Source organism: Mya arenaria, chromosome 8 (genome assembly GCF_026914265.1).
Source record: "Mya arenaria isolate MELC-2E11 chromosome 8, ASM2691426v1".
Lineage (NCBI taxonomy): Eukaryota > Metazoa > Mollusca > Bivalvia > Myida > Myidae > Mya > Mya arenaria.
The window spans coordinates 27,961,049-27,988,662 of NC_069129.1; the positions used below are offsets into that span (position 1 = coordinate 27,961,049).

General features: G+C 34.7%; 2 protein-coding genes across 4 annotated transcripts in view; one reads left to right on the top strand and one right to left on the bottom strand.

Annotated features, from left to right (window-relative positions):
• Positions 1-6,753: 6,753 nt before the first annotated feature.
• Positions 6,754-15,371, bottom strand: LOC128243359 (ankyrin-1-like). Of its 3 annotated transcripts, XM_052961092.1 has the most exons (7): positions 15,345-15,371; positions 15,117-15,213; positions 13,798-14,515; positions 12,581-12,791; positions 11,597-11,735; positions 10,494-10,610; positions 6,754-9,545 (listed from the first exon to the last, which is right to left on the bottom strand). In XM_052961092.1, exons 3-7 carry the CDS (start codon positions 14,497-14,499, stop codon positions 9,287-9,289), a joined length of 1,428 nt encoding a protein of 475 aa, XP_052817052.1. In that variant the 5' UTR covers positions 14,500-14,515; positions 15,117-15,213; positions 15,345-15,371; the 3' UTR covers positions 6,754-9,286. The 3 variants fall into 3 exon arrangements, with proteins under 3 accessions (XP_052817052.1, XP_052817053.1, XP_052817050.1); XM_052961093.1 differs by lacking the exon at positions 15,117-15,213 and having other exon boundaries at positions 15,345-15,368; XM_052961090.1 differs by having other exon boundaries at positions 15,117-15,355.
• Positions 15,372-15,403: 32 nt separating this feature from the next.
• Positions 15,404-27,614, top strand: part of LOC128243358 (cytoplasmic dynein 1 light intermediate chain 2-like) — a 30,304-nt gene continuing 18,093 nt past the window's right edge. The window contains exons 1-4 of the mRNA XM_052961089.1: positions 15,404-15,502; positions 21,772-21,845; positions 22,988-23,104; positions 24,653-24,883. Of these exons, the coding sequence (XP_052817049.1) occupies positions 15,426-15,502; positions 21,772-21,845; positions 22,988-23,104; positions 24,653-24,883 (499 nt within the window). The 5' untranslated portion in view covers positions 15,404-15,425. The remainder of the gene's footprint in view (positions 15,503-21,771; positions 21,846-22,987; positions 23,105-24,652; positions 24,884-27,614) is intronic.

The following is a 27,614-nucleotide window of genomic DNA, read 5'->3' on the forward strand; positions in this document are numbered from 1 at the left end:
ATATGTCCATGAGGAGTCAGCACATCAAAGTATCATTAGAATCTGTCCATGAGCAGTCAGCACATCAACGTAGCATTAGAATCTGTCCATGAGGAGTCAGCACATCAAAGTAGCATTAGAATCTGTCCATGAGGAGTCAGCACATCAAAGTAGCATTAGAATCTGTCCATGAGGAGTCAGCACATCAAAGTAGCATTAGAATCTGTCCATGAGGAGTCAGCACATCAAAGTAGCATTAGAATCTGTACATGAGGAGTCAGCACATCAAAGTAGCATTAGAATCTGTCCATGAGGAGTCAGCACATCAAAGTAGCATTAGAATCTGTCCATGAGGAGTCAGCACATCAAAGTATCATTAGAATCTGTCCATGAGGAGTCAGTACATCAAAGTTGCATTAGAATCTGTACATGAGGAGTCAGCACATCAAAGTAGCATTAGAATCTGTCCATGAGGAGTCAGCACATCAAAGTAGCATTAGAATCTGTCCATGAGGAGTCAGTACATCAAAGTAGCATTAGAATCTGTCCATGAGGAGTCAGCACATCAAAGTAGCATTAGAATCTGTACATGAGGAGTCAGCACATCAAAGTAGCATTAGAATCTGTCCATGAGGAGTCAGCACATCAAAGTAGCATTAGAATCTGTCCATGAGAAGTCAGTACATCAAAGTATTATTAGAATCTGTCCATGACGTGTCAGTACATCAAAGTATCATAAGAATATGTCCATGTCGTGCCAGTACATCAAAGTATCATTAAAATCTGTCCATGATGAGTCAGTGCATCAAAGTATCATTAGAATCTGTCCATGAGGAGTCAGTTCATCAAAGTATCATTAGAATCTGTCCATGAGGAGTCAGTACATCAAAGTATTATTAGAATCTGTCCATGACGTGTCAGTACATCAAAGTATCATAAGAATATGTCCATGTCGTGTCAGTACATCAAAGTATCATTAGAATCTGTCCATGTCGTGTCAGTACATCAAAGTATCATTAAAATCTGTCCATGAGGAGTCAGTATATCAAAGTTTCATTAGAATCTATCCATGACGTGTCAGTACATCAAAGTATCATAAGAATATGTCCATGTCGTGTCAGTACATCAAAGTATCATTAAAATCTGTCCATGATGAGTCAGTACATCAAAGTATCATTAGAATCTGTCCATGAGGAGTCAGTACATCAAAGTATCTTTAGAATCTGTCCATGAGGAGTCAGTATGTCACAGTAACATAAGAATCTGTCCATGAGGAGTCAGTACATCAAATTATCATTAGAATCTGTCCATGAGGTGTCAGTATGTCACAGTAGCATAAGAATCTGTCCATGAGGAGTCAGTACATCAAAGTATCATTAGAATCTGTCCATAAGGAGTCAGTATGTCACAGTAGCATAAGAATCTGTCCATGAGGAGTCAGTACATCAAATTATCATTAGAATCTGTCCATGAGGAGTCAGTATGTCACAGTAGCATAAGAATCTGTCCATGAGGAGTCAGTACATCAAAGTATCATTAGAATCTGTCCATGTCGTGTCAGTACATCAAAGTATCATTAAAATCTGTCCATGATGAGTCAGTACATCAAAGTATCATTAGAATCTGTCCATGAGGAGTCAGTACATCAAAGTATTATTAGAATCTGTCCATGAGGAGTCAGTACATCAAAGTATCATTGGAATCTGTCCATGAGGAGTCAGTACATCAAAGTATCATTGAAATCTGTCCATGAGGAGTCAGTATGTCACAGTAGCATAAGAATCTGTCCATGAGGAGTCAGTACATCAAATTATCATTAGAATCTGTCCATGACGTGTCAGTATGTCACAGTAGCATAAGAATCTGTCCATGAAGAGTCAGTACATCAAATTATCATTAGAATCTGTCCATGACGTGTCAGTATGTCACAGTAGCATAATAATCTGTCCATGAAGAGTCAGTACATCAAATTATCATTAGAATCTGTCCATGACGTGTCAGTATGTCACAGTAGCATAAGAATATGTCCATGAAGAGTCAGTACATCAAATTATCATTAGAATCTGTCCATGACGTGTCAGTATGTCACAGTAGCATTAGAATATGTCCATGAAGAGTCTGTACATCAAATTATCATTAGAATCTGTCCATGACGTGTCAGTATGTCACAGTAGCATAAGAATCTGTCCATGAAGAGTCAGTACATCAAAGTATCATAAGAATCTGTCCATGAGGTGTCAGTATGTCACAGTAGCATAAGAATCTGTCCATGAAGAGTCAGTACATCAAATTATCATAAGAATCTGTCCATGACGTGTCAGTATGTCACAGTAGCATAAGAATCTGTCCATGAAGAGTCAGTACATCAAATTATCATAAGAATCTGTCCATGACGTGTCAGTATGTCACAGTAGCATTAGAATCTGTCCATGAGGAGTCAGTATGTCACAGTAGCATAAGAATCTGTCCATGAGGAGTCAGTACATCAAATTATCATTAGAATCTGTCCATGACGTGTCAGTATGTCACAGTAGCATAAGAATCTGTTCATGAAGAGTCAGTACATCAAAGTATCATAAGAATCTGTCCATGACGTGTCAGTATGTCACAGTAGCATAAGAATCTGTCCATGAAGAGTCAGTACATCAAATTATCATTGGAATCTGTCCATGACGTGTCAGTATGTCACAGTAGCATAAGAATCTGTCCATGAAGAGTCAGTACATCAAATTATCATTAGAATCTGTCCATGACGTGTCAGTACATCAAAGTATCATTAGAATCTGTCCATGACGTGTCAGTATGTCAAAGTAGCATAAGAATCTGTCCATGAAGAGTCAGTACATCAAATTATCATTAGAATCTGTCCATGACGTGTCAGTATGTCACAGTAGCATAATAATCTGTCCATGAAGAGTCAGTACATCAAAGTATCATAAGAATCTGTCCATGAGGTGTCAGTATGTCACAGTAGCATAAGAATCTGTCCATGAAGAGTCAGTACATCAAAGTATCATTAGAATATGTCCATGACGTGTCAGTATGTCACAGTAGCATAAGAATCTGTCCATGAAGAGTCAGTACATCAAAGTATCATAAGAATCTGTCCATGAGGTGTCAGTATGTCACAGTAGCATAAGAATCTGTCCATGAAGAGTCAGTACATCAAAGTATCATAAGAATCTGTCCATGACGTGTCAGTATGTCACAGTAGCATAAGAATCTGTCCATGAAGAGTCAGTACATCAAAGTATCATTAGAATCTGTCCATGAGGTGTCAGTATGTCACAGTAGCATAAGAATCTGTCCATGAAGAGTCAGTACATCAAAGTATCATAAGAATCTGTCCATGACGTGTCAGTATGTCAAAGTATCATTAGAATATGTCCATGAGGAGTCAGTACATCAAAGTATTATTAGAATCTGTCCATGAGGAGTCAGTACATCAAATTATCATTGGAATCTGTCCATGAGGAGTCAGTACATCAAAGTATCATTGGAATCTGTCCATGAGGAGTCAGTATGTCACAGTAGCATAAGAATCTGTCCATGAGGAGTCAGTACATCAAATTATCATTAGAATCTGTCCATGACGTGTCAGTATGTCACAGTAGCATAAGAATCTGTCCATGAAGAGTCAGTACATCAAAGTATCATTAGAATATGTCCATGACGTGTCAGTATGTCACAGTAGCATTAGAATATGTCCATGAGTGCACTTATTTAGTAGTTAGTTACATGTGATACCGGGTGAAGAATAGCCTTTATATATGTATATCTATTGTAATAACTTCATAGATGAATAGTGTTGAAAATATGACATGCGCTATATAGTGTTTAGCGTCGTTTGTCTCCAAATTTGCTTTTATGACAGAAAAGGAATACTACAATCGTGTTTATCCAATGGAAATTCATTAAACTCGTTTTATATTCAAATTTATCAAATATCGCAAATTCTTTACTTTTATGAATTTCAGAAAACTTCTTTGATAAATTCCGCCTCCATGCGATATCTTTGTATTTGAATAAGTTTATAAAAATATAGTGTCAATTTTACATAATAACAGTGTAAAGTCTATCACTATTATTATGATTTTTTCATTCAAATAAAAACAGGGGCGGGTCCAGGAATTACGTAAGAGGGTGTGTTACTTTGACGAGCGCCTCTCACTCTCACTCGAAATGATTTTGATTTTAAAAATGTTCGCAGGGGGGTGTTGGTGGCGGGGGTAGAGGAACTCCCATAAAATTGTTTATCAATCCAAGTCGGAAATGGTGCATTTTCAGCGCTTTTTATTATTTCCAATTATTATTCCTTCATGACTTTTTTTCGATTTCACAAGAAATCTTGGACGATTTTATGGGGGGAGGGGCGCCGGGTGCCCCATCCCCCAGATCCGCTAGTGAAATAGCCGTGAAAAAAGACACTCAATATCCTTACAACCATAAAAAAAATATCTTTCTGGTACATTTCCATTGCATTTTGCAATATAATTAAATTGGATTTGGTGTCTGTGGGGAATATTTCAACCCATGTAGTTCCATTACACCATTATTATTATTATTATAAAGACTTGTGATTCATCGCTGGATAGGGAATTTTATATATATTTTGAAAATGAGATCAATATAAATCCGACGCTGTATGGAAATTCCGTAATACGATCTCAATGTCAATGAATTAGGTTTCAAACCGGGTCAGTTCATTGTTGAACAGAATAGGAAGTTCATAACTTATAGAAAACATCTTAAATTTATGCATAATCAAACGCAATAAGCACAATGTACAATAATTCATCTAAAAGAGTAGAAAAGTTATGCCTTATTCACACATTAACGTGTTATTTCATGGACATGCCATGCACGTTAGTTTGCGCTCTCTGGATTCAGATTTAACACACACGCACGCACGCACGCACGCACGCACGCACGCACACACACACACACACACACACACGCGCGTATTACCTAGGGTCCGAATTGAGTTAAGAGACTTCACCAGTGCAAAAGTCGTTTGAAGAACCAAAACAAAAAGATGTTTGTAAAATTCATTTTTTTCATTAGTTTTGAGGTTTAATATTTGACAAGTGTCAAACATACATGTATATTCCTTGTAACATGTGTAGCTGTAATTAGGATAAAACATTACATAAAATTTCTAATGAAACTACTAATAATTTCTTCCCAGCCACTTTTGCGCTTTGGAAGGCGCTTAAGTCGACATTACCCGTAATTAAACTAGTGTTTTTCGCTTAATACTTAAAGATGCAGCATGCTTATGTGACAGATTCTCATTCTGTCAGAAGTTTGATAATGATAAACCTAACCCCATCGTTGGTATGTACGAGAATGATGTGAAGACGTACCTTTGGATCACATTTTGGTAGGTGGCCAGTATTAAGGTCAATGTCATTGTTGCTAAAAATAGAAAACAGGAATGAATTTAAGCCAAGAAATTATTAAGCAAGCTCGTGTCTATAGATATCCATGAGATGAATTTGTGGCTATAGTTCATAAGGTCAAGGTCGCTATTACTGAAGACATATATGTGAAGGGTTGAATCTTGATATTTCGAATCTTAACTTGGGATTGCATTTTGGTAGAGCAGGTCAAGGTGATTGAGGTTATTGTTTTCGATTAAAATCCAAACTTTATGTTCGATCCATGTGGGTTGGTATGGATACGGAAAAGTTAAATATAATTGCTTGTATTTTATAGACACCCAAACATTTAATTTTCTGCGTTCCAAAATGGACACCGGTTTCGTCACATTGCGGCGTTGATAGTTATTTTCTTGTATGACCTAGTGACCTACATTTAGTCGGAAATGACTCGTAACGGAAACAGACCTACACATGTAGATATCAGAGACACACATTCTGATTGGTGTACTGGACTGGTTCCTAGAAACATACTAAAGGAAATCATTTACATGCATTGTTTTTAGTTTTATGAATGTATGCACGTCATTAAGTGTATCTAAATGTCTTAAAAGGACTAGACACCAGATGAAACAATTGCAAGAAAAAAGAAAATTGCCAAAACGTGCATAAAATTCACATCGCTGTGTACAACGCAATGAATTTTACTGATGTATCACATTTCTTACGACACATGCATCTTTCGCAATTTTTGCGCATTCTATTTGTCTACCACGTTAATTTTAGTAAGTTTAAAAATTGTGTCGGTATATTTATCTAATAAACAGATATTATTTAAACTGGGAAACCCTTATGCACTATTTTTAGACGGGGAAACTCAGATGAGACAGCAACATGGTTTTTGTCGAATTTTGAACCTTCTCGTGTCTAGTCCCTTTAAGGTACGACATCTTAGCTCTCAGTGAACAGACCTCTTGGTTCTTTAACGTGCTCGGTGTAAAGCACAGATACAAGGGATAAAACCTTTTTGGTTGAACCAGTACGAAGTACTCAAGTCAGAACAAAAGAAGGCAATTATAATGTATTGATTTTACCCTCAAGATTTTGCCACAGTAAAACATTTTCTCTAAGCATACAATTGTAAAATGTATAGAAGTTAAATGTATATAAATCATTTTGTTTGATAGATATTCTTTTTAAGAATCCCGCTATTTTTCTTATCCAAAAACCTTTAATATAATAAGTATATATCTGTGTTTTAATTGAAGCAATTAATACCCTATGTTTAGATGTTAAAAGGAGTCATTCAATAATATAAATAATATAATTTAACTGAATTATGGCCAGTTTCTTTGGGTGGTATTCAAAAAGAATGTTTATAATTTTACCAGCGTCTTTTTATTCAGTAACAATTACGTTTATCTACAAACAACGTTTTACAATATCAAAATTGTGCATAAACAATATTGCATTTTATGACAAAAGCAGAAGCATGTTATGTAAAATGTTTCACTTATGCTTAAAAGCTGCACTCTCACAGATATACCATTTTTACACCTTTTTTGTCTTGGAAAGGTGTCTGTTTTCGCTAATTTGGACCCCAAAAGGGTAAATCTGCTTCTGTACGTGGGGTGGCATAATTTATAAGTGCCTTCCCCCCGAGGGTTATATGTTTAAATGGAACAGCCCCGAACTAGAATCATATGTCAATAAATCATTTTTGTCATAAAAATTGACGTTGTCCGAAAATCCCAGAATGCAACCGTATATCTTAAATAAATGCCACTTAAATGCTTCAACAAAAACATGGCTAACTTCACTAAAACTTAATTTAAAACAAACAAGGGCCATTTTACAGACACAACATCAAGTATGGTACAATAGCATGTTCTCGTTGATGTTTTCAAGTAGTCATAATATCTGATTTAAAACTATGACCCTTCTGGTCAGTATAGGAAATGTTTATTTGATTTTTGCAAGTTCAAGTTATAAACTGATTTGTAACACTTACTATATATTGAACTAAAGTGCTAAGTTTAACAACTATTTTGTCAGACATTCCTTAATAAAATGACTCCAATTGATTTGTGATACTCACGATGAAGAATAATTTGAAATGCTTGATTTTAGAAAATTGTGTGAATGCTGATTGAAAAAATTACTCCAATTGATTTGTGATACTCACGATAAAATATAAATTGAAATGCTTGATTTTACGAAATTTTGTGTAAGCCTGTTGAAAAAAGAACTCCAATTGATTTGTGATACTCACGATAAAATATAAATTGAAATGCTCGACTTTTACGAAAATTTGTGTACGCTCGCTGAAAAATAACTCTAAGTTGAAAACATGACCCAATTATGTGTTTAAGCCTAGATATGCAATAGAAATATATTTTATCAAATGAAGCTCAGTATTGATTTATTAGTAGTTTAATAGTGTAACTAACCAGCAGACTTCTAATGACTAGCATATGATTAATGTCAGCATAGCAAATTATAACATTTTATAAAAAAAAATACAGCAATCTGTAAAAATTAGTGCTCAAGTTAAATAGATCCATCATTTGTGTAATAATTTCGTTCTAAAAAATAAATGCTTATAAAATTATTGATTGGACATTTTTAGGTAATTTCTATAGTTAAAGGGCAAAAACTCTTGGGTGCGAGTTATAGAAATCATCCAAGGTATTATACCCATGCACATTCTGACCAAATTTGGTGTTGATTCAACAAAGACTTTATCAGTTAAAGATCGGACAAGACTAATTTTATGTAATTTCTATAATAAAAGGGCGATAACTCTTAATGAATAGGGTGATATGGCTGGTTATCAAACTTGTCCAAGATATTAAACCCATACACATTGTGACCACATTTGGTAATGATTTTACAAAGGCTTCTCAAGTTATTGATTGGTCATGACCAACTTTAGGTAATTTATATTTTTATGGCCATGAATTAAACCCGGGTGCCTTGGTGAGAAAAGCATGCGCTAACCAGACAAACTATCATAAAAACTATCATTATAATCCTACCGCTATTTATGACATCATTGGTCTAACACACATCAACATTCTCTCTAGTATAAAATAACGAAAACAGTCAAGCTAAAATCCAATCTTAAATGCTATATCAAAAACGTGTGTGTCATTAATTAGTAATAATTACCATGAATAAGAAAAACAAATGCCTGCCATGAAAGACAATAGTATGAGTCCTTATTAATAGCATAGAAACAAAATAAGCTTGATGAGACTATTCATCTGCAACAATATTTGAAACTCATTTCAACATAAAAAAGAATAACATACAGATATCAAAATAAACAGAGTACAGTAACAATTCTTGACTAGTTAAATTATGATATGATAGTAGTGAAAAATGTATATGAATTATTGATGATTTGTTTATTATTGATTTTATATATAACTGAATTTCTTTTTTCAGATGTCTTCGCATTAAGCTGTATGAGAAAAAGACACACTCCCAAAGCTTGTTTATGGTTGTGTCATTTGTCTCCAGTCAAAAAGAGGCATAATTAAAAAAAGTACCGGGTATTGTAGCAATAAGAGCGCGCTAACTCTAGCAGCAACATGTGTACAAAGTTTCATTGAAACCCCTTAAATGATTAAACTATTTAATTATGAAGAGAGTTTAAGACTGCATTATGTCATATGACGAAGATTAAAAAGAGAACAGTCACAATGTCTTGATTTTGTTTCTTTCAAAAGCTGACAAGGCTGTTTTCTTATGAATACAAAACAGACAAGCTAAAATATGTAAAATTCTGATATAAAGAAACTGTCATGTTAAAACTTAAAATGATCTTTTAAAAGTTTTGTCATTAATAACTTATCAACAACAGACAAAAAATATACAAAAGTCATAAAACTTACAAAATCTACATGTGCTTACCTAAAAAATCATAAAATTCTTAATGTAACATATTGCTTAAGTTCATTTGGAAGTTCCAACTGTTTAACACTATAAAGGATTTTGTTTCCAAGGCAACGGCGAATCCGTATTCTACACATGTCCTTGAGGGATCTTGAATTGTGCTTGAATTCTTTCAGCCAATCAGAAATCTCCTTACATTCAGTGTGGGTATCTCTGGCCAATAGCATTGAAGGTACTGTCTGTATCCCAGAATGTAACAGCAACTTCATGAGATGTGCATTGTTCCTGAAGGAAAACAACAACAATAGCAATGTCTCATTTCAATAAAACACAATGATATCAACATCACATGTTACTAAAGGAAAAATAATGATTGATACATGTATTAAAGATGCACTCTTACCAATTGGCTATAAAAATGGTAGGGTTGGCACCTATTTCGTAAGTAGGGTTGGGTTACCCAAACCAAGTGTATTTTTTAAGGCCTCATCAATACAATGTAACCTTTAAAGCATGTGACTTTGGATAACATTTCTACTGAGATTATAACAATTAAAAAGTCATATAATATAATGTTATACTATACATTTTTGCATAAACTGATGTATTTTGGCATGCTCTATAGTACTGTAGGTCTTATATCCCGAAACATGAGACATCAATTCATTCAAATTGTGCATATTTCACCGCTGATTTGATACAAATTATAAAATGTTATAAGAAGTCCAAGTAAATATGTTTATCAGCCCACGTATATTTCCTAGCTGTCAGGGCTCAAATGAACCTTAGAGCGAGAAAATATTCTAGGGGATTTCGGGGGCATGCAGACACATATACATTGTCGATTGACACAGGGTAACAATAATTATGGGTTACCTTACTTTAGGTCAGACACAACTAAACACGAACCAATGTTTTTACAGATGTATTCATAAAACCATAGTATTTATTTCTGTGAATTATGTTTTAATTGAAATGCGTGAGAAATTACATAGTCAGCGCAAGACCGTGATGTCATTGCTAAAAACATGAGACTCACAGCGAGACTCTGACACTTGACAGGTTTGACATTTACTGCCTGAGTGGTGATAGTATGGAACAGAATTCAATGCTATAAAGGTCATGCCTTCTCCAGGGTTATTTTTTTTTTGCAACTTTTATCTGTTTTGTTGAGTTGGCCAATATAGTAATAAACATTTTTTTTAGGATTTTTTAAGATGACCTTGACCTTACCTGAATATCGGAAGAACCCCGACACAGTGAAGTATAGGAAGCCTTGCACAGCCACGAAGTAAGACCTCCAGAGTTGATGTGTGACCATGCTCAAACACTGACACCAAACCAACCAAGCTAAAAATAGAATATTTCATTAAGTGGTAAAGGGGCTCCCTCATTCAAATGTGGTCTTCAAAGACAAAATGTGATAAAATATCAAATTTGTTGAAGGATTCCAGCTGTCAATATCTAAGTTTTAACACTCCGAATGATTTGCCACAATTTCAAAGGTAATTTTTTTTCTTTCATAAAAAGTGCATTTTTCAAACCATGAGGGAGTCCCTTTAAAAAGACTGACTCAACTTTTTTATGAATTTTGATGAAATAGAGTTATTCTACTTACTCAAATTCATGAACAAACACAAAACAGCAAATGGCATATATACTCATTTGAACAAAATTAGTAAACTAATGTCTAAAGTATTGCAATTTCAGTAGCATTACTAGCCTTTTCTTGGCAAAATAGAGTATCTTCTGCCACAATTTATAAAATAATTATTTAAAGCAGATTTTAATTTAAACTTCTGATGGTGTTTTATCATTGTAACAAGCATTTCGATCACATATCACACGAAATTAAAATGATGGCTGACCCAATAAAACATTTTAACATATTACTCAACTCACCCTTGGGGGTCAGCCCAAAGACCTTAAATATAACCCAACTCACCCTTGGGAGTCAGCCCAAAGACCTTAAATATAACCCAACTCACCCTTGGGGGCCAGCCCAAAGACCTTAAATATAACCCAACTCACCCTTGGCTTGGGGGTCGGCCCAAAGACCTTACATGTAACACAACTCACCCTTGAGGGTCAGCCCAAAGACCTTACATATTACTCAACTCACCCTGGGGGTTAGCCAAAAGACCTTAAATATTACTCAACTTACCCTTGGGGTCAGCCCAAAGACCTCTCATATTACTCCACTCACCCTTGGGTGTGAGTCCAAAGACCTTACATATTACTCAACTCACCCTTGGGGGTCAGCTCAAATACCTAACATATTATTCAACTCACCCTTGCGGGTCAACCCAAAAGCCCTAACATGTAACTCAACTCACCCTTGGGGGTTAGCCCCTCTTGGTAGTATGTCAAGTCCTTCCTCAAAAAAATACTCAACAATTTCAGACCGTCCCAGTTTCAATGCCAAATCCAAGGCTGCCTCTCGATTGTAGTTGCGAAGACGCCAGTTAGCTCCAGCTGTGGAAATACAAAGAAATTTTACTATAAACTTCAGTTTAACTTTAACCTCACATTTTTCTCTCATCTTCATACTAGGCATCCTCAAGTGCAATTTCGATTCAATGTCTTTTTATAACTTATTACCTATGTTTTTCACATTTATTTTTTTTCTCAAGATATCATCTGTAACAGAGCAGCCTTAAGATAATTAACCAAAGCTTATTGATGCAAGGAGCAAAAACAAAAGTGCAACGCTGCTAACATGGCCGCTGCCAGACAAACTTATGTGGCCGCTGCCAGACAAACTTATGTGGCCGCTGCCAGACAAACTTAGGTGGCCGCCGCCAGACAAACTTAAGTGGCCGCTGCCAGACAAACTTAAGTGGCCACTGCCAGGCAAACTTACGTGGCCGCCGCCAGTCAAACTTGTGGTAGTTTTATTTGTGTAATGTCAATATTTCATAATACAACAGTTCATGTTACAACAAACCAACAAATATCCCAGAATGCAATTGTATGATAATTAGAATCATAATAAATCAAATCACAGAAAGTTTAAATAAATTAAATCAAACTACTAGAATATGAATTACTTCAGATCTTAATAATAAAGGTGTATGATTTAATTAAAAAATTCATTACAACAATTTTGATGACATTTGCACAGGATAACCCATTAAGATTTGCACACGTGCAAGAGCTTATTTCCAACAGGGTCCATGTTTATTGTATACAGGTTTATTTTTATTTAGTGTACCAGATTATTCAAAATTTATATCATGTAATAAGATATGTTAAATGATGATATGATATTCTCAAATACATTATTATTTCAGTGAGTACCACAAAATCATAAAACTAACCTTCAACAAGGATCTTTGTGCAAGAGTGATGTCCCTTGATCACGGCAACATGGAGCGGTGACTGGTTGTACATGTCTTGGTCGTTGACAGTGCATCGCTGATCTAACAAGTACCTTAAAACATCCACATGACCACATAAAGCAGCCTCATAAACATGACTGACACCGTACTTGTTCTTAACATGGACGTCACAGCCGGATTCACAAAGCAGCTGAAATAAAAGACAGTGCTTATTTGAATTCCTGAATATTTAATACATCAATTAACTAATATTTCTTTTTAATCTTTGTAAATTCAGGCGAAAAACTGACTTCACTCTGATCTTTGAAAATAACGAAGTCGCAAGGGCAAAGGCAAATAACTAGGCAACTAACATATATGTTGCTTAAGTCACCTGGTTGGATGAGCCATGAATGGGATTTTGTTTGTTCACGAGTCTATTAATAAGTTAAACAAAGAAGGTTCAGATGAAAACTGCAAAATGTACATTGTATGACTCTTGCAACAAGCAGTTAAAAAATGAACAACTTATAGGTTTAACATTAACAAATGTACAGTCATCTCGCTGATATGATAACTAAATATAAAACCTTTGCAAAATGTATTCTTTAGTTATTGTATAAAACTATCTCAGTGTCTTTTAAAAGCAAAAATAAAAAATAATCCATGAATGGGTTACTCATTAACGAATGTACAGTCAGTGTCTTCAGCACAGATATTTATATTACAAGAGAAGTCGTACCAACACAAACTCGCACCACTACAAAGTCGGGCCATATATGGAGAAGGCGCCCCACATATGGATTATATAGTACATGTTATTTCTGTCAAACTGTACATTGCATATCTTTTTTTATTAAAAATATTTTATTAATTAAGAATTTATGACAGTAAATTAATAAGTCTATATGACAAGATACTGTTATGTATCTAAAACACGCAATCAGTGAATGTTGCTCTTTTCGCTCTTGACGATCGGAAATAAATGTACATTGATGAACTGTTTAATATTTTAATAAATATTTGAAAAAAGCTAATTTATTATCCATAAATTATAGAAGCAAATTTGAACACATTTGCAAAAAAGCAACACTTGTGTAACTGAAAAACCTTGTGTTTCCGCCGATAACCATCTCACACCATACCGCCTATATAATACATATGTAGGGCGACTTCTCCGTATATGGCGTGACTTCTCCTATCACCAATATTTTTACCTCTACTATCTTAAGCTGTCCTGTCCTAGTGGCTAGAAACAACGGCGTATGATCTTGACTTCCAATGTTCACATCACAGTCTGCTTTTATAAGGGCACACACCATCTTCATATTTCTACACCTGATGGCAACATACAAGGGGGACATTCCAACATTATCACAGAGTTGCGTATCCGCTCCATTGTCAAGAAGCAGTTCAACAATGTCATCACATCCTTGCTGTATTGCACAAATTAGTGGACTCTCTTTTGACAATTGTTGGGGTTGATTAACATCTGCCCCAGCTTCGATTAAAGTTTGGCAAATTTTGAGTTTATTTCTATGGCTACCAATGATCGTCAACAATAATGGTGTCAATCCATCTGCATTGTAATGATTTACAACAGACTGCGGTCGTTTTGAATGGCCAGTACTAACATCACTCTCTAAGTAATCATTTAATTCATTGTCAGACCTTGAGGTACATGAATTTTCTTCTTGGTAATGCTCAATGAATGTTTCAACCACCTTGACATTGCCAATGTAGCAGGCAACAGCAAACTCCTTACAGCAGGCTTCACGATCAAGCCCCTCTGTATAGTGTAAAGCTTTGGTTGCCTCTTCACTGGCAAATCGCATGCCTGTACACATCATCAATGCTGCCTCTTGCTGATTATAGATTTGGTATTCTATTGTGCCATCATAAAGCAAGCTGTCCATCATCCAATTTACTTTTCACCTGAAACGGAGAAACAAATAGTTGTGGTTAAGTATATTTCTCCACTGCAGTCTCACTGGGAATTTAAGGAATCAACAGCTGTTTTGAGTCCCAATCCCAGCCCACCCACTATCCCAGTCCCTAATAGGCAAAACTTTGACTTATGTAGGTGCTTAATTAACACAAACTCCACTCCTAATGGCAAACCCCACAAACTGGTAGATCCACTTCATGCAATGAAACTTTTAAGGTACATCCTTTAACTTTAAGGAACTTTCTTGACTTTTTACATGCCTTTAGATAATAATAATGAATAATTAAAATAAAATCCTGGATGTACAACTGTTGCAAATGATTTTTCTATCAATCATTAATCACACATTGGCTCTTTGTCCAGTACCTGATATAAGTTAGTGATAATAACATTATTCATTATTATGTCACAAAGAATGTCCAGTGGCAAATTTCGTCTGCACAGGCAACTAATATAAACTAAAGCTACAGACGGGATTTCCGATTAAGGTTTTGAGACAGTCTTGGGCAGTGATTTCACCTATGGCAAACAAAGTTTTTAACGTGATTGACAATTTAGTATTTAGTTGTTAAAATTCTATATACATACTGTATATATGTCAGAATTTTGTCAAAAGTCCATTTTGAGATGTCCCCCAGTCATTTTGTAAACATCCGGTTCGTCTGACCAAATTTTGGGACGAAATCTGCAAATTTCAGAACGATACTTATGCAAAGCATGTCTACTGCATGATGCGAGTGTGCATTATTAAACAAAAACATTCAGAAGTCTTTAAATCAGAGAGTTATTTCTTGATTTTCCTTTCTTTGAACACACCTTCATGATTCATCGGACACGAACGAAATTATATTTTTCGCGCATGCGTGCATCACATTATCCGGGAGCTTTCGATCCAAAATGGCTCCTGTTGGAGAGAAAAATGACAGAATGAACTCAGTAACTGAGGATCCTGACAATGATTCACAAAATCTGTGGTAAATATTTCGGGCAAAATATATTTTATCGATAAAATTTCATTGTGCAGCATGCCATTGTCCTAATTTGATCAGAAAACTGAAAAATCATAAACAAATGTGTAAGAATTTGTTTAACATCCGCTGTATCCGATTAGTCATACAATCTGATGACAGTTGTTATTGTTGCCGACATTGTTGGAAAATATTTGCATCGTGGTAAGGGAACATATTTAGTTTTTCCACAAAAAACTATCACTTAGATTTATTGACATGTCATATCACTTTAGTTGATACCCCACCCACTCATTTACAATGGTGTTCATCAAGTATCACAGCCATATCATTAGAATTTCAGCCTGTTGTTTTATTAATTTAACAACCAGTAACTGAAGAGAATTCCATCTCAAGCACGACGTGAGCTTGACAATTTTGTCATTATTATTCAGCATCAATGCATAATACTACTACTGTGAAATCATTAATGTTCGTGGGCATGAAATTTCGTGGTTTGCCGAAAAAAAACAATTTCGTGGGTACTTAAATTCGTGGATTTTCATTTTTGAAAAAAAAAATCGAAGATGCGATCGTCCTAGATCGTCTGCAAAATATCCACGCGCTGGCCCGTGATTTCCGTCTTCTACGTCACTCGGTTTATGACACTCGCTAATGTGGTACGACATGCCAATTAGTGCATATATACCCATGTCACTTATCGATTTAATTGGGAATAAAGGTAATAAAAGAAGATGTACCCTGATCATAAGTACAGATAGGGGAAGCCATTTAATGCCAATTAAGAATTTTGCAAACTGTGAAAACACCGAAAAGATGCGTATATTGTCACGTTCGGTGCTTAGTAACCTTCAATGTACTAGTAATCGATTAATTATTTCTTTAAATAAAAAAATCGAGTACAGACACTCATCACGCACATCTTGTAAACTTGGAGATTTTCATTAACAGCACACGTTTAAACACGTGCTTATAACTGTCATTTGCTGCATAAAACACATTTAATTGATTTGGTTCATTATTTGTTAAAGGCAGTTATAATATATTAACAGAATAATGATCGTAAGTTATACATTGGGACAGGTTTTAACACTGTATAATTCGACCTCTGTAAATAATATACTAGAGTATGTACGTAACAAGGCAATTGAAAAAGTGAATAAAGGGTTTATATTTCGTGGGATCTTGAATTCGTGGATCACCTAACCCACGAAAACCACGAACATTAATGCCCCACGAACATTAATGATTTCACAGTATATAGTCTTTTGCCCGGTGTTAAATGGTCGAAAGTTGTAGCGTTACAGGGATACATAAGAAATTCAAAATTATTAAAAAGCATACCTGATTGCTCATTATTGTAGCTAGTTTCCAGTGTAGCGCTATCAGTCACAAGGAGCTTGCATGGGCATAGCTACTAAGCTAACTGTCTATTCATGTGGATTCATAATTGTAGTCTGGGGCATCAGCCTCCCTACATAGAAATTTCAATGTCTGTACGTCTGTAACAGCATCTTTAGTCAAGTACAAATACTGTGACTTTGGCTGATTTTTTTTGTCAGAATCATTGTGGATTCAGCCACATAATCGCATTTAGGCAGCTACACGCCTGACATGCATCACTGCTGTTATTCGTTTGAATTGCCATCTTTTTTATTTTTTGTTATATAGCAGGTGTAGGGAAGTTTAACTGCATGTTAGGAGGTACCAGGGTTCCCGCTGGCGATCGCCATTGTCGCCATTTGCGACAAAATCGCAAAAGTGGCGATAACTTTTCAAATTTGGCGAATTTATGGCGACAACGATTTTTTTTTGAAATATTTTCGTAAAATGACGTAAGTGGTGACCATGCGGCCTGCATGATAATCGATTCTGTCACTGCCATAAATCAAGCGCATCTGCTGGTGCGACAACAAAAATTAATCCGATAATTAGGGCAAGCAGTCACGGCCCAGTCAACACCTCGCTAATTATTGCAGAATTTTATTGCTTTCACGGATAAACAATGACATCCTTTAACTGTTATGTCTCTTATTAGCAAACAATTTTAATATTTAGCTCAACAGCCTTGTTGTTGCATAATTATCGTGTTAGTTTTAAATATGCAAATCGTAGAATTTTATGTTGTCGGAAAGTCACGTGATATGCAAATTTCGTAATGACGTTTACGCGCTTAAAATAGAATTGCTTTCGGTTTTGTCGCAATTTGTAATTGCTATAAATGCAGCATTCTAAGAGTTCAAAAAGTGTCAAAAAGATTAACAGAAATCAAATAAATAGGATTAAACCCCATTTGATAAGGCTTCTAATATGTTGGCTGGAGTAAAGAGTAGGTAGACAAATTTCTATTAGGAAAGTTATGGCCCTAGTTTGACAATGTATATTTCTTAGAGTTTTCATTTATTTTAAATTTATCTCATAATTTCACAAATGTATTCTTTTATTGTATGCAGGCATTAGACTGAAATCAACATATTGATGTTTATGTCACATTTTTTGCAATATTTTTTTTATTTATATACTAGTCCATATACAATGAATTTTGTCAACAGAATAACAATTTGCTATTAATATCTTGTGCTTCATGTACAACAAAATGTTATGATTTGCACGACAATGTGCTAATTAAATGCAATTTAAGGCTCTTAAAATGCTTAAACTCCATGAGCTTCAGGGGGCTTCGCCCCCTTGGCCCCCACAAGGGCGCTGCCCTGGACCCGTAAGGGGGCCTATCACGGCCCCCTTAACCCCCCGCGAAAAAGTGGCGACAACTTTTTAGAACCCAGGGGGAACCCTGGGTACAAAACAAAAAAAAACATATACTGCCTGGTAAGACAGTGGTATAGTGTCTAGTTTGTCATCATTTGAGATAAAGCGTAATTGGTTCAATTCTCAGCTGTATCATATTGAACATATTTTAAATGAGAACGGTAGTTTCTTTGCATTTTAATTGAGAGAGGATTATACTGGGAAATTTGGAGTAATCAAAACTCTGGTTAAAACCAAGGGAAATTGTCTCCCATATATACACAAACAATAAAACCTTTACAGTGGGCATGTTAAAGTAGCAATGGGTTGATTCGAAACAAGCCAGGAGTATTGCACCCAGACAATGTATAATATTCTTGTATCCACTTTGTTTCTTCAACTTGGCTGTACCTTTTAGCTTTAGCAAATGTCTAGGTCCTGTAGGGTGTTGGACCTTAACAGGAGATGGACATATTATTAACAGGTATATAGACATTTAAAATTGCTAATGGTAAATTAATAGTGAAATTGTATCATGGATTTACTCAAGAAAAATCATTCAAATTAAACCAGGACTAACTTGGTATATGATTGTTAGGTAAAAGGTTAAGAGGCTACTGGTGTTGGCACATGGTCAAAGAAGCAAGTTGGCATTTTCATTACTACAAATAAATTAATCACTTGTTGTAAAAGTTTCCTTTTGGCATTTATCAATCTTTTAAAAAAAATATATTTCTTGTAATTTTTATACTGTCATTTCTTCCTTGTGGGGTTGTTTGTTTACATTCAGTTTTACTCACATTCTCTTTGTCATTATTGCCTGATGTAAAATCTCTCTAAAACATGTCGCGTGCAAGACTGGTGCCCCTAATTCTAAGGTCAAGGTCACACTTAGTGTTTGTTAACTATAAAAGAAAGCATATAACTTATAAGGACATAGAGAACAGATGGTCGTGTCCCGGCTGTAACTTTCACTTGTATGGACAGATTTTAAAATAACTTGGGCCTAAATTAAAATTAAGTTTGTTTGCCCTTTACCGACCGACCCGAAAAAAAAGCCGCCGACCCAAAATATTTTATTGCAAAATTCGTGAGAATATTTTTTTTTTCAATTTTGCAGTCACGATTTGTTTTCGCTGTTTTTTCGCCGTTAGTTTAGTTTATTTTCTTTCCGCTCAATCGTTGGGTTCTTTAAATCAATCAAGACAAAAGAAGCGCTTGTTGTACGTTTTGTGAACGATTTGCAACATTCGGAATTCCTCGGCCATTTTTTCAAAAACAACCTCGGATGTATGCCAGTATATCTGTTGAAGTAGTCCGTATTTTTTTGAATAAAAGCATTAATTAATTGTAGTGTTTAAGAGTTGTATTCATTGCTCTCAGTTTAAATTGATTGCCAGTGAAGTGTATTATTGCAAACATAATTACGATTCCCAAGAGTTAATTCATAAATTTTAACTACTAAATAAGATTACTACGCGATCTATTTGCAGCGGACTTAAACGTACCACTTTTTAAGTATGTAAACCGTCCATATACATCCGAGGTTGTTTTTGAAAAAATGGCCGAGGAGTTCCGAATGCGATTTGCAAGCGTCTAGAAAACAGTTCATCATCATGGCGTCCATATTAACATTTTGTTACAGTGTTTTTATTAATATTGATGGTAAATTAAATCAAATTGCGAAAAATAAAATAAGTTCTTTCGAGTCCAGTAACACATGGGAAGATGTATTATCAGACTTCATGAATAAGGCAAACGTAACATTACAAAAAACGGATTCCGTTACAATTTCCGTTTGCAAAAACAGCACCGATGTCGAAAGTTTCCATCCAGACATTTCTGAAAGTATTTCGGTGCTCAATACCTTTGACTGTTCGTTGAAGTATGTTACTTACAATATAAAAAGAGAAAGTGATATCAATGATCAGAACAACAATGTTGACGGTGACGAAGCTTCCCACTCGAATGCATTCACCATGATGATGCAGGGGGAAAACAGCAAAAAACCAAAAACGAAGACAGTGTGTTCTACACATGTAACTAAAGAAATTGTATCTGTTAAAGGATTGTCCCAAGAATGTCACAAGTATTTTAATAATTGTGCACAATTCTTGTCCATACAGTTCTTGTTTTTTTAAGAGTTGTGAACATTCCAAAACCAAGTTCGATGTAAATAGCACGATAATTATGCCACTGTATGTTTTCTAGTCAGACATTTCTAGTCTTCTAGTCAGACATTTTTGTGTGTTCTACACATGTAACTAAAGAAATTGTATCTGTTAAAGGATTGTCCCAAGAATGTCATGTAAGTATTTTTATAACTGTGCACAATTCTTGTCCATACATGTGTATCAGTTTTCTGCTATAAATAAATGGTAAAGTTGTTAGCTTTGTGAATAAATAACATTTAAAATCCCTGCTTTTTAAAGTAAATATGGTATAGATATTCCAGGTGTGATGCATTGATGGACCATGCTTGATATGAAATTCTTACATATTCCCCCAAATTTATATGATCAGAACGGAAGTTTCTTTCTACCTCACAATAATTACACTGCCATTTATACAAACACTGCTGCAACATGTTTGGTCATACATGTCACTCTTAGAATGTTGTCAAGGTCAGAATTCCAAATCAAGCAATAATACTCTGCCATCTGACAGAGAGTTTAACATTTAAAAGTAACAACACGAGTTCTATCAAAATTAATTTATTTTGCATATATAGTTAAAACATGCCTCCCTCCCCCTTTTCTACAGACTTGGGACTGTCTTGCACTCTTCTAGTATGATAATGTATGGGGTGTAAAATGACTAGCAGTGAAAAGATTGAAAAACCACATCCAGAAATGCCAATATTACACATTTGTGTCTAGATCTACAATCATGCAAGAAGTTAGTGCAAGGTGGGGTTAAAGCAAAGTGTCCTGCATGTACAGTAAAGCATATCAATACAGCATACATTTATATATTGAAGTACAGTCAAGCTTACAAATATATATTACAACACACAAGGTGGATAAATACAGAAATGAGGTGAACCATGCATATAAAGCTATATATATCATTTAATAATAATTTAAACATTAAAATGCATTCCCATATTAATGTAATGGTTGCAACAATATGGTTCATCCACCAGAAAAAATAAAAAAGGTCAAACATACAAACACCAGTTTTTGTGTTCAAGATCAAATTCTAGAAAAAAATAAAATATTTATCCTACCTACCGACCCACCTCTAAAATTTAGGGTCGGTAAAGGGCAAACAAAGAATTTTTTAATTGTGACCTTGCCACATGGGTTTGACATATCAAGAGGACATGTCACATGCTTTAAATTCTGGGAGATTTTTATCTCCCGCTTTGAGACTCGGATATGGATCGAAATTCCGTTTTTTTTCCTCTGCTGGCATGTATAAAGGATTAAAGCGCAGTGATTTATGAAATAATTATTTCATGAAATAGGTATGAAAATGGCTACTCTTATTACTAAACATTCAGAATATTTTCTTTTTATCTGCAGGAATTCAATTCTGACAGAAGTGCAGTCAAGTTCAGCTTCTAAGTTACCAACTTCAAAGTCTGTAATTGTTTTAGGTAAGTTTTAAATATTTTTTCTATGTGCTTAAGTTACTATATATTATTAAAAATACAAAGTGTTTGAAATTATGTTTTGCCTTTGGGTATGTCAGTATCTCTTAAATCGGCCATTTATTTATTTTTGTAAATCAGCTGACATCTGTTAATGATTTTTATATTATTAAAGTAATTAAAAGGGGCTGGGTCATTAGACAAAATATAATCTCAAACATTCAAAATAGTAAAAAGATTATTACTCTTATAAATTTACTAAAATAAATACTTAAAGAGACCCTCTCATGGTTTGTTAAATGCCCTTTTTTTAATTACGGAATAAAGTGTGGCAAATCATAAGGAGTGTTCAAACAAAAATCCCAAAAACTGGAACTCTTTAGCAAATGTTGATATTTTCTCAAATATCGTCTTTGAAGACCACAATTTTTTGTTTATAGCACGATTGAAAATTAATTGTGTTGTTGCGTGGTTGGTTGATTGACATTATCACATGATGTTATCAATGTATCCTTAAAGGGGCTATCTCACAGATTGGCACCAAAAAAAGATTTTTTCTGTAATGAATCTCAGGACAATTATCTAATAGAATGTGTTACGCTTTGATATCATAATTGTAAAAAAAGTACCAAAATGTAAAAAAAAATTGTGTCTGTGACTGGGTTAGAACCCGCGTCGCCAAAATTGAAGTCCAGCGTCTTACCCACTGAGCTACAAAGGCTTATTCTAATTGGGTGACATAATTAAGCTATACACCTACGGTAATATCACATGATAACACCGACGAGCCAATCACGCTTAAGGAATGAATTCTACCTGGTAGACATACCCAGTTATCTTTTTTAATGGAAAAATACGAAATAACTGCTAAACTTAAATAAGTTGTAAACTATGTGGTACTTCAGTTAGTAAGTTTCAATGCATTGTACACATCGATGCCAAGTTTATGTCAGTTTTCGACAATTTTCTTTTTTGTCCGCTATTTTGTCATACGTGAGACAGCCCCTTTAACAGGTCAACATACTCACCACTTTTGTTAAAGTCCCTTCAACTCATGACATGTAACTTTTGGTGATCACTCAGTAAAATATATCTTACATTTAAAGGAACTATTGTCCTCTATATAACCAATATTTGATATTTTTCAGGTGACAATGAGAGTGGGAAGACTACATTGATCGCGAAGTTACAAGGCGTCGAGGAGCCAAAGAAAGGGATTGGACTTGAGTACTACTATCTGAATGTCAAGGATGAGTATAGAGATGGTGAGTGTAGCCTTTTTAAAATTGCACCATCAGTCCGTCCATTCATTCATGCTGTCCGGACTGTAACTTTCTTTGTAAAACTTGCCACATGTGTTTGACATACCAAGATAACCAGTGTCCTTTTCGCTAGGGTCAAGGTCACATTTAGTGTTTGTTTACTATGGAATGCTGCATATACGTGCATAGAGTATAGATGGTTGTGTACATGCTGTAACTTTCTCTTGTTTGTACTTATTTTAAAATAACAAGCCACATGTGTTTGACATTCCAAGATAACCTGTCAAGTTCACCACCGTTGTCCCTATCTATAAGGTCAAGGTCACACATAGTGTTTTTGTTTACATTGTAATTCTGCTTATAAGGACAAGAGTATGGGTGGGCTGTAACTTTCTCTTGTATGGACAGATTTTAAATAACTCACTGCATGTGTTTGACATACCAAGATGACATGTAAGTGTGCACGACCAGTGTCCCTTCCTCTAAGGTCAAGGTCACCATTAGTTCATGGCTTCTGTTAAAGGAAGTTTGGAAGTATATTACTTCCTAGAAATGATTTACAACTTCCAAAATTGATAACTAGGAAGTACAAAAACTTCCATAATTTTGAAGAAAACTTCTGAAGTTGAATGCTTGGATGTTAAAAGATTCATAACCTGTAGTCAATATTACTTTTATGGTCTCAATTTCAATCAGTCTTATTGTAAAAGGATCTGTTATAATTATATAAATCTGTGAATTTTGCAGCAAGTTATAGTTGCAAATTATTTTATTTTATTTAACAAACTAATTGAAAAATAGTGGAAAAAGTATTATACATTGTATATTGGACACTTTAACTTCCACATTTCATTGGAAAACTTGAAAACTTGATGGACAGGAAGTTCAGTTTCAAATTCTTAATGGAAGCCCTGCTTAGTGATTGTTTACTAGGGAATGCTGTTTATAAGGACAAAGAGTATATGTGGTTCTGTCCGGGCTGTAACTTTCTCTTGTATGGACAGATTTTAAAATTAATTGCCACATGTGTTTGACATGTCACATGCAATACCCATGTCACCACATCTAAGTTGCTGTTTGTTCACAATGAATAACTGCATATAATGACATAGAGATTACATATTACAGTGACCATGCATGGGTCTCGTGTTGTGTTTCAAAACCTCAGTCAATGGTAATTAGTGTTTTTAATATATTCCACATTTTCATAAACATTCCTTGCTTTATCCACACATTTCATTGCTATTTTTATCCCCTTTCTAAATGACCTTAGAATCACACTTGAGTACCACTTCGGGGGCATGTGTCACTTACAGTGATAGCTCTGGTTTAAACTCTGATGCAAAAATCAAATTAGAAAAAAGGCAATTTTTCACTTAGTTGAAAATTGTTACTTAGATGCTTATTGAATACAGCCCCTGGTCTAGATGCAGTTTATTAGTAACCGACCCTAGTTGTCAGTGAGAGAAATTAAGCTGGTCCTTAGCTCTTTGAACATTTGATTCTTGGTAATGTAGAAAACCTATACCGGTACCTACCATTTTCTTGCAGATCAAGGCAGACTGGGCATGTGGGCTCTAGATGGCGACACAATGCATACGAGCCTCCTGAAATACGCGTTAACGGAGGAAACGTTTGAGAACACGCTAGTACTACTTGTGGCATCGATGACATCACCTTGGTCCATCCTCGATACTCTAGAAAAATGGGCATCTATTCTACGACACCATATCGATAGGTTACGAATTTCCCCAGAGGATAGGAGAGATTATGACCAGAGTTGTAAGTGGATAAATTAGGAAATTAAATTAATTAATTGAAGGCAAATATCCCTGAGATTAGTTATTCGTCTTTATCTTGTGATTACTGTGTAAACACATAGTAGTATTGTAAGAATTCTGAATTGTTCATACAAGATTCTGACTTTAAAGCTGGACTCTCAAGTATTAACAGTTTTGACAGTTTATTTGTGTGTGTTTTTCTCTGAATCAGCAGATTTTGATATCAATGCTTTAAATTCAGTCATTTAAGATAATTCACTATTGAACATATCTTAATTGTTTTGAAAACTGCTGTTAAATTCATTATTGTGTTAGTAACACTTTAAGCCAAATAACATCCAGTTTTCCACAGTAAATAAAAAAATTATGAAAAAATGTGATCTGATCTTTTGTAAGCAGTCTTATCTCTGGTTTCCAGACATATGCACAACAATTGGCTAATTCCTAGACAAAAATAAATAAATTGCCACAACGGTCAATTTGTGAGTGTGCAGCTTAAATATAACTGTTTGATATTCAGTCCTCTAAATAAGACTTCTGAATAAACAAATACAAATTCATACACTAGGCCATGGCATCAAACAAAATCAACAAACTTAATGAAACCCATTCAAAGTTTGAGCAAGCCGTGAAAGCATTTTGCCAGTGCAGTGCTTTCAGACTTGTGCTAATTTTGACCAATGAAACTTCTGAGCGACACATTTTCAGGAACAAAAAGAAATTCCAGTATGTAATTGTCTGCTTAAGCATAAATCAAAATTAAGGGGAAACGTTTGTCTGCTGAGAACCTCTATATAGCAAGAATTGGCTGCTCAGACACAGGAAAGTGCAAAGTAAAAATGTGTATTGATTAAACCAATCCTCTGTGCGGTTGACAAGCGCTTCATGGGGAAAGGACGGCACTTGAGCTTACTATAATTCTTATATCCCATTGGAAATTCTTTCTTCGTGATTTAATGGGCTGATTGTGTATTGAAAATATGTGGTGTGAAATTATCTATTTGCTATTTGACATACTTTTTTTCTTGATTGTTTTTTTTTATTACTCAGTTTTATTTATTTTAACAAGTTTCAATATGTCTGTATTTAATTTTTCCAATTGATTAGATATAAAAAATATGTCAAGCATGGAAATAACCAGCTGTAGTTGAATTAAATTCAATTATTATTGGAAAATAATTTCTCTCATTCAATATTCATATGAGTTCATCTTATGCTGTAAACCGAAAAAAACAAACCTATTTTATTACGTTTAATTACAAATTTAGTCATGTATAATAAAGATGTTTAGATACAAGAAGTTTAACAAAGTTCAGTGATTTATTTTGATAAATGCTGGTGACAGAAAATCTTTAGATGACTCATGCATTTTAGATAACAAATGTTACATTGATTAAGTGCATTTATAACATTTGATGTTTGTTTTGGATGATAAATGAATGTTAGTTATCTTGTTTCAAGTGCAGCTGTTTTGCTAGCAATTTATAGTATTGTTCTATTTTTACAGTAGATTTTCATAAGCTCAAAAGGGGTATAATATTCTATAGTATTTAATTATTATATTGCATTTTTTGAGTTATATGCAAAAAGAGTACTATACATTTTGATTGAAGTATTATTCATCATAGATTATATAGTTTTAGTTCAATTGATATCATGTTTCTTTGTGCCGGAGGGAACCAAACATGTGATTTCAATAACTTAAGTTATCATTGATGGACAGCGATTTAACTTTGTTGGTAGCTTATATGTCAATGACTATCTAAGGATTGCTTTTGGGGGTTGTGGGGTCAAGGTCTCTATTACTAAAAATAGAAATATGGTTTCTGCTCACATTGATGGAAAGTGATGAAACTTGGTAGCTTATATGACTATCAAGCTAGGGTTTGCTTTTGGGGTTTGTGAGGTCAAGGTCGCTGTTACTGAAAATAGAACTATGGTTCCTGCTCACATCGATCGATAGCGATGAAAGTTAGTGTGTTGTTAACTTATGTAAAGACCTAGCTTGGGATTGCTTTTGGAGTTTCTGGGGTTAAGGTCACTGTTACTTAAAGTAGAAAAATGGTTTCTGTTCAGCATTGATGGATAGTGATGAAACTTAGTGTGTTGGTAACTTATGTAAAGACCTAGCTTGGGATTGCTTTGGAGTTTCTGGGGTTAAGGTCACTGTTACTTAAAGTAGAAAAATGGTTTCTGTTCAGCATTGATGGATAGTGATGAAACTTAGTGTGTTGGTAACTTATGTAAAGACCTAGCTTGGGATTGCTTTGGAGTTTCTGGGGTTAAGGTCTCTGTTACAGTAATACTTGAAATATATATGGTTTCTGCTCAATCACTTAAGTCAGCTTTAGGGGATAGTGATGTAGGTGTGTAGCTTAAATGAAGACATAACTTGGCATTCAAAAATGGTTTCTGCTTACTAGTAATAATTTGAGTTAGAAATAAGTAATATTAATGAAACTTGTTGTTTAGGGAACTTATTTGGAGACATACATTACCCTAGGATTGCTTTTTGAGTCAGAAGGGTCATGGTCAAGGTTACAATTACGAATAATAGAAAATAATTTCTACTTGGTAACTTAAGTTAGCGTCAATGGATAGTGTTGACACTTGGTGTATAGCAAGCTAAGGCCTAAAAAAAAAATACATTTGGTTCGGGTTACCCGACCCTACCTACGGAATAGGCGCCGACCCTACCGTTTTTATAGTCAATTTGAAAAAAAAAAATGAAA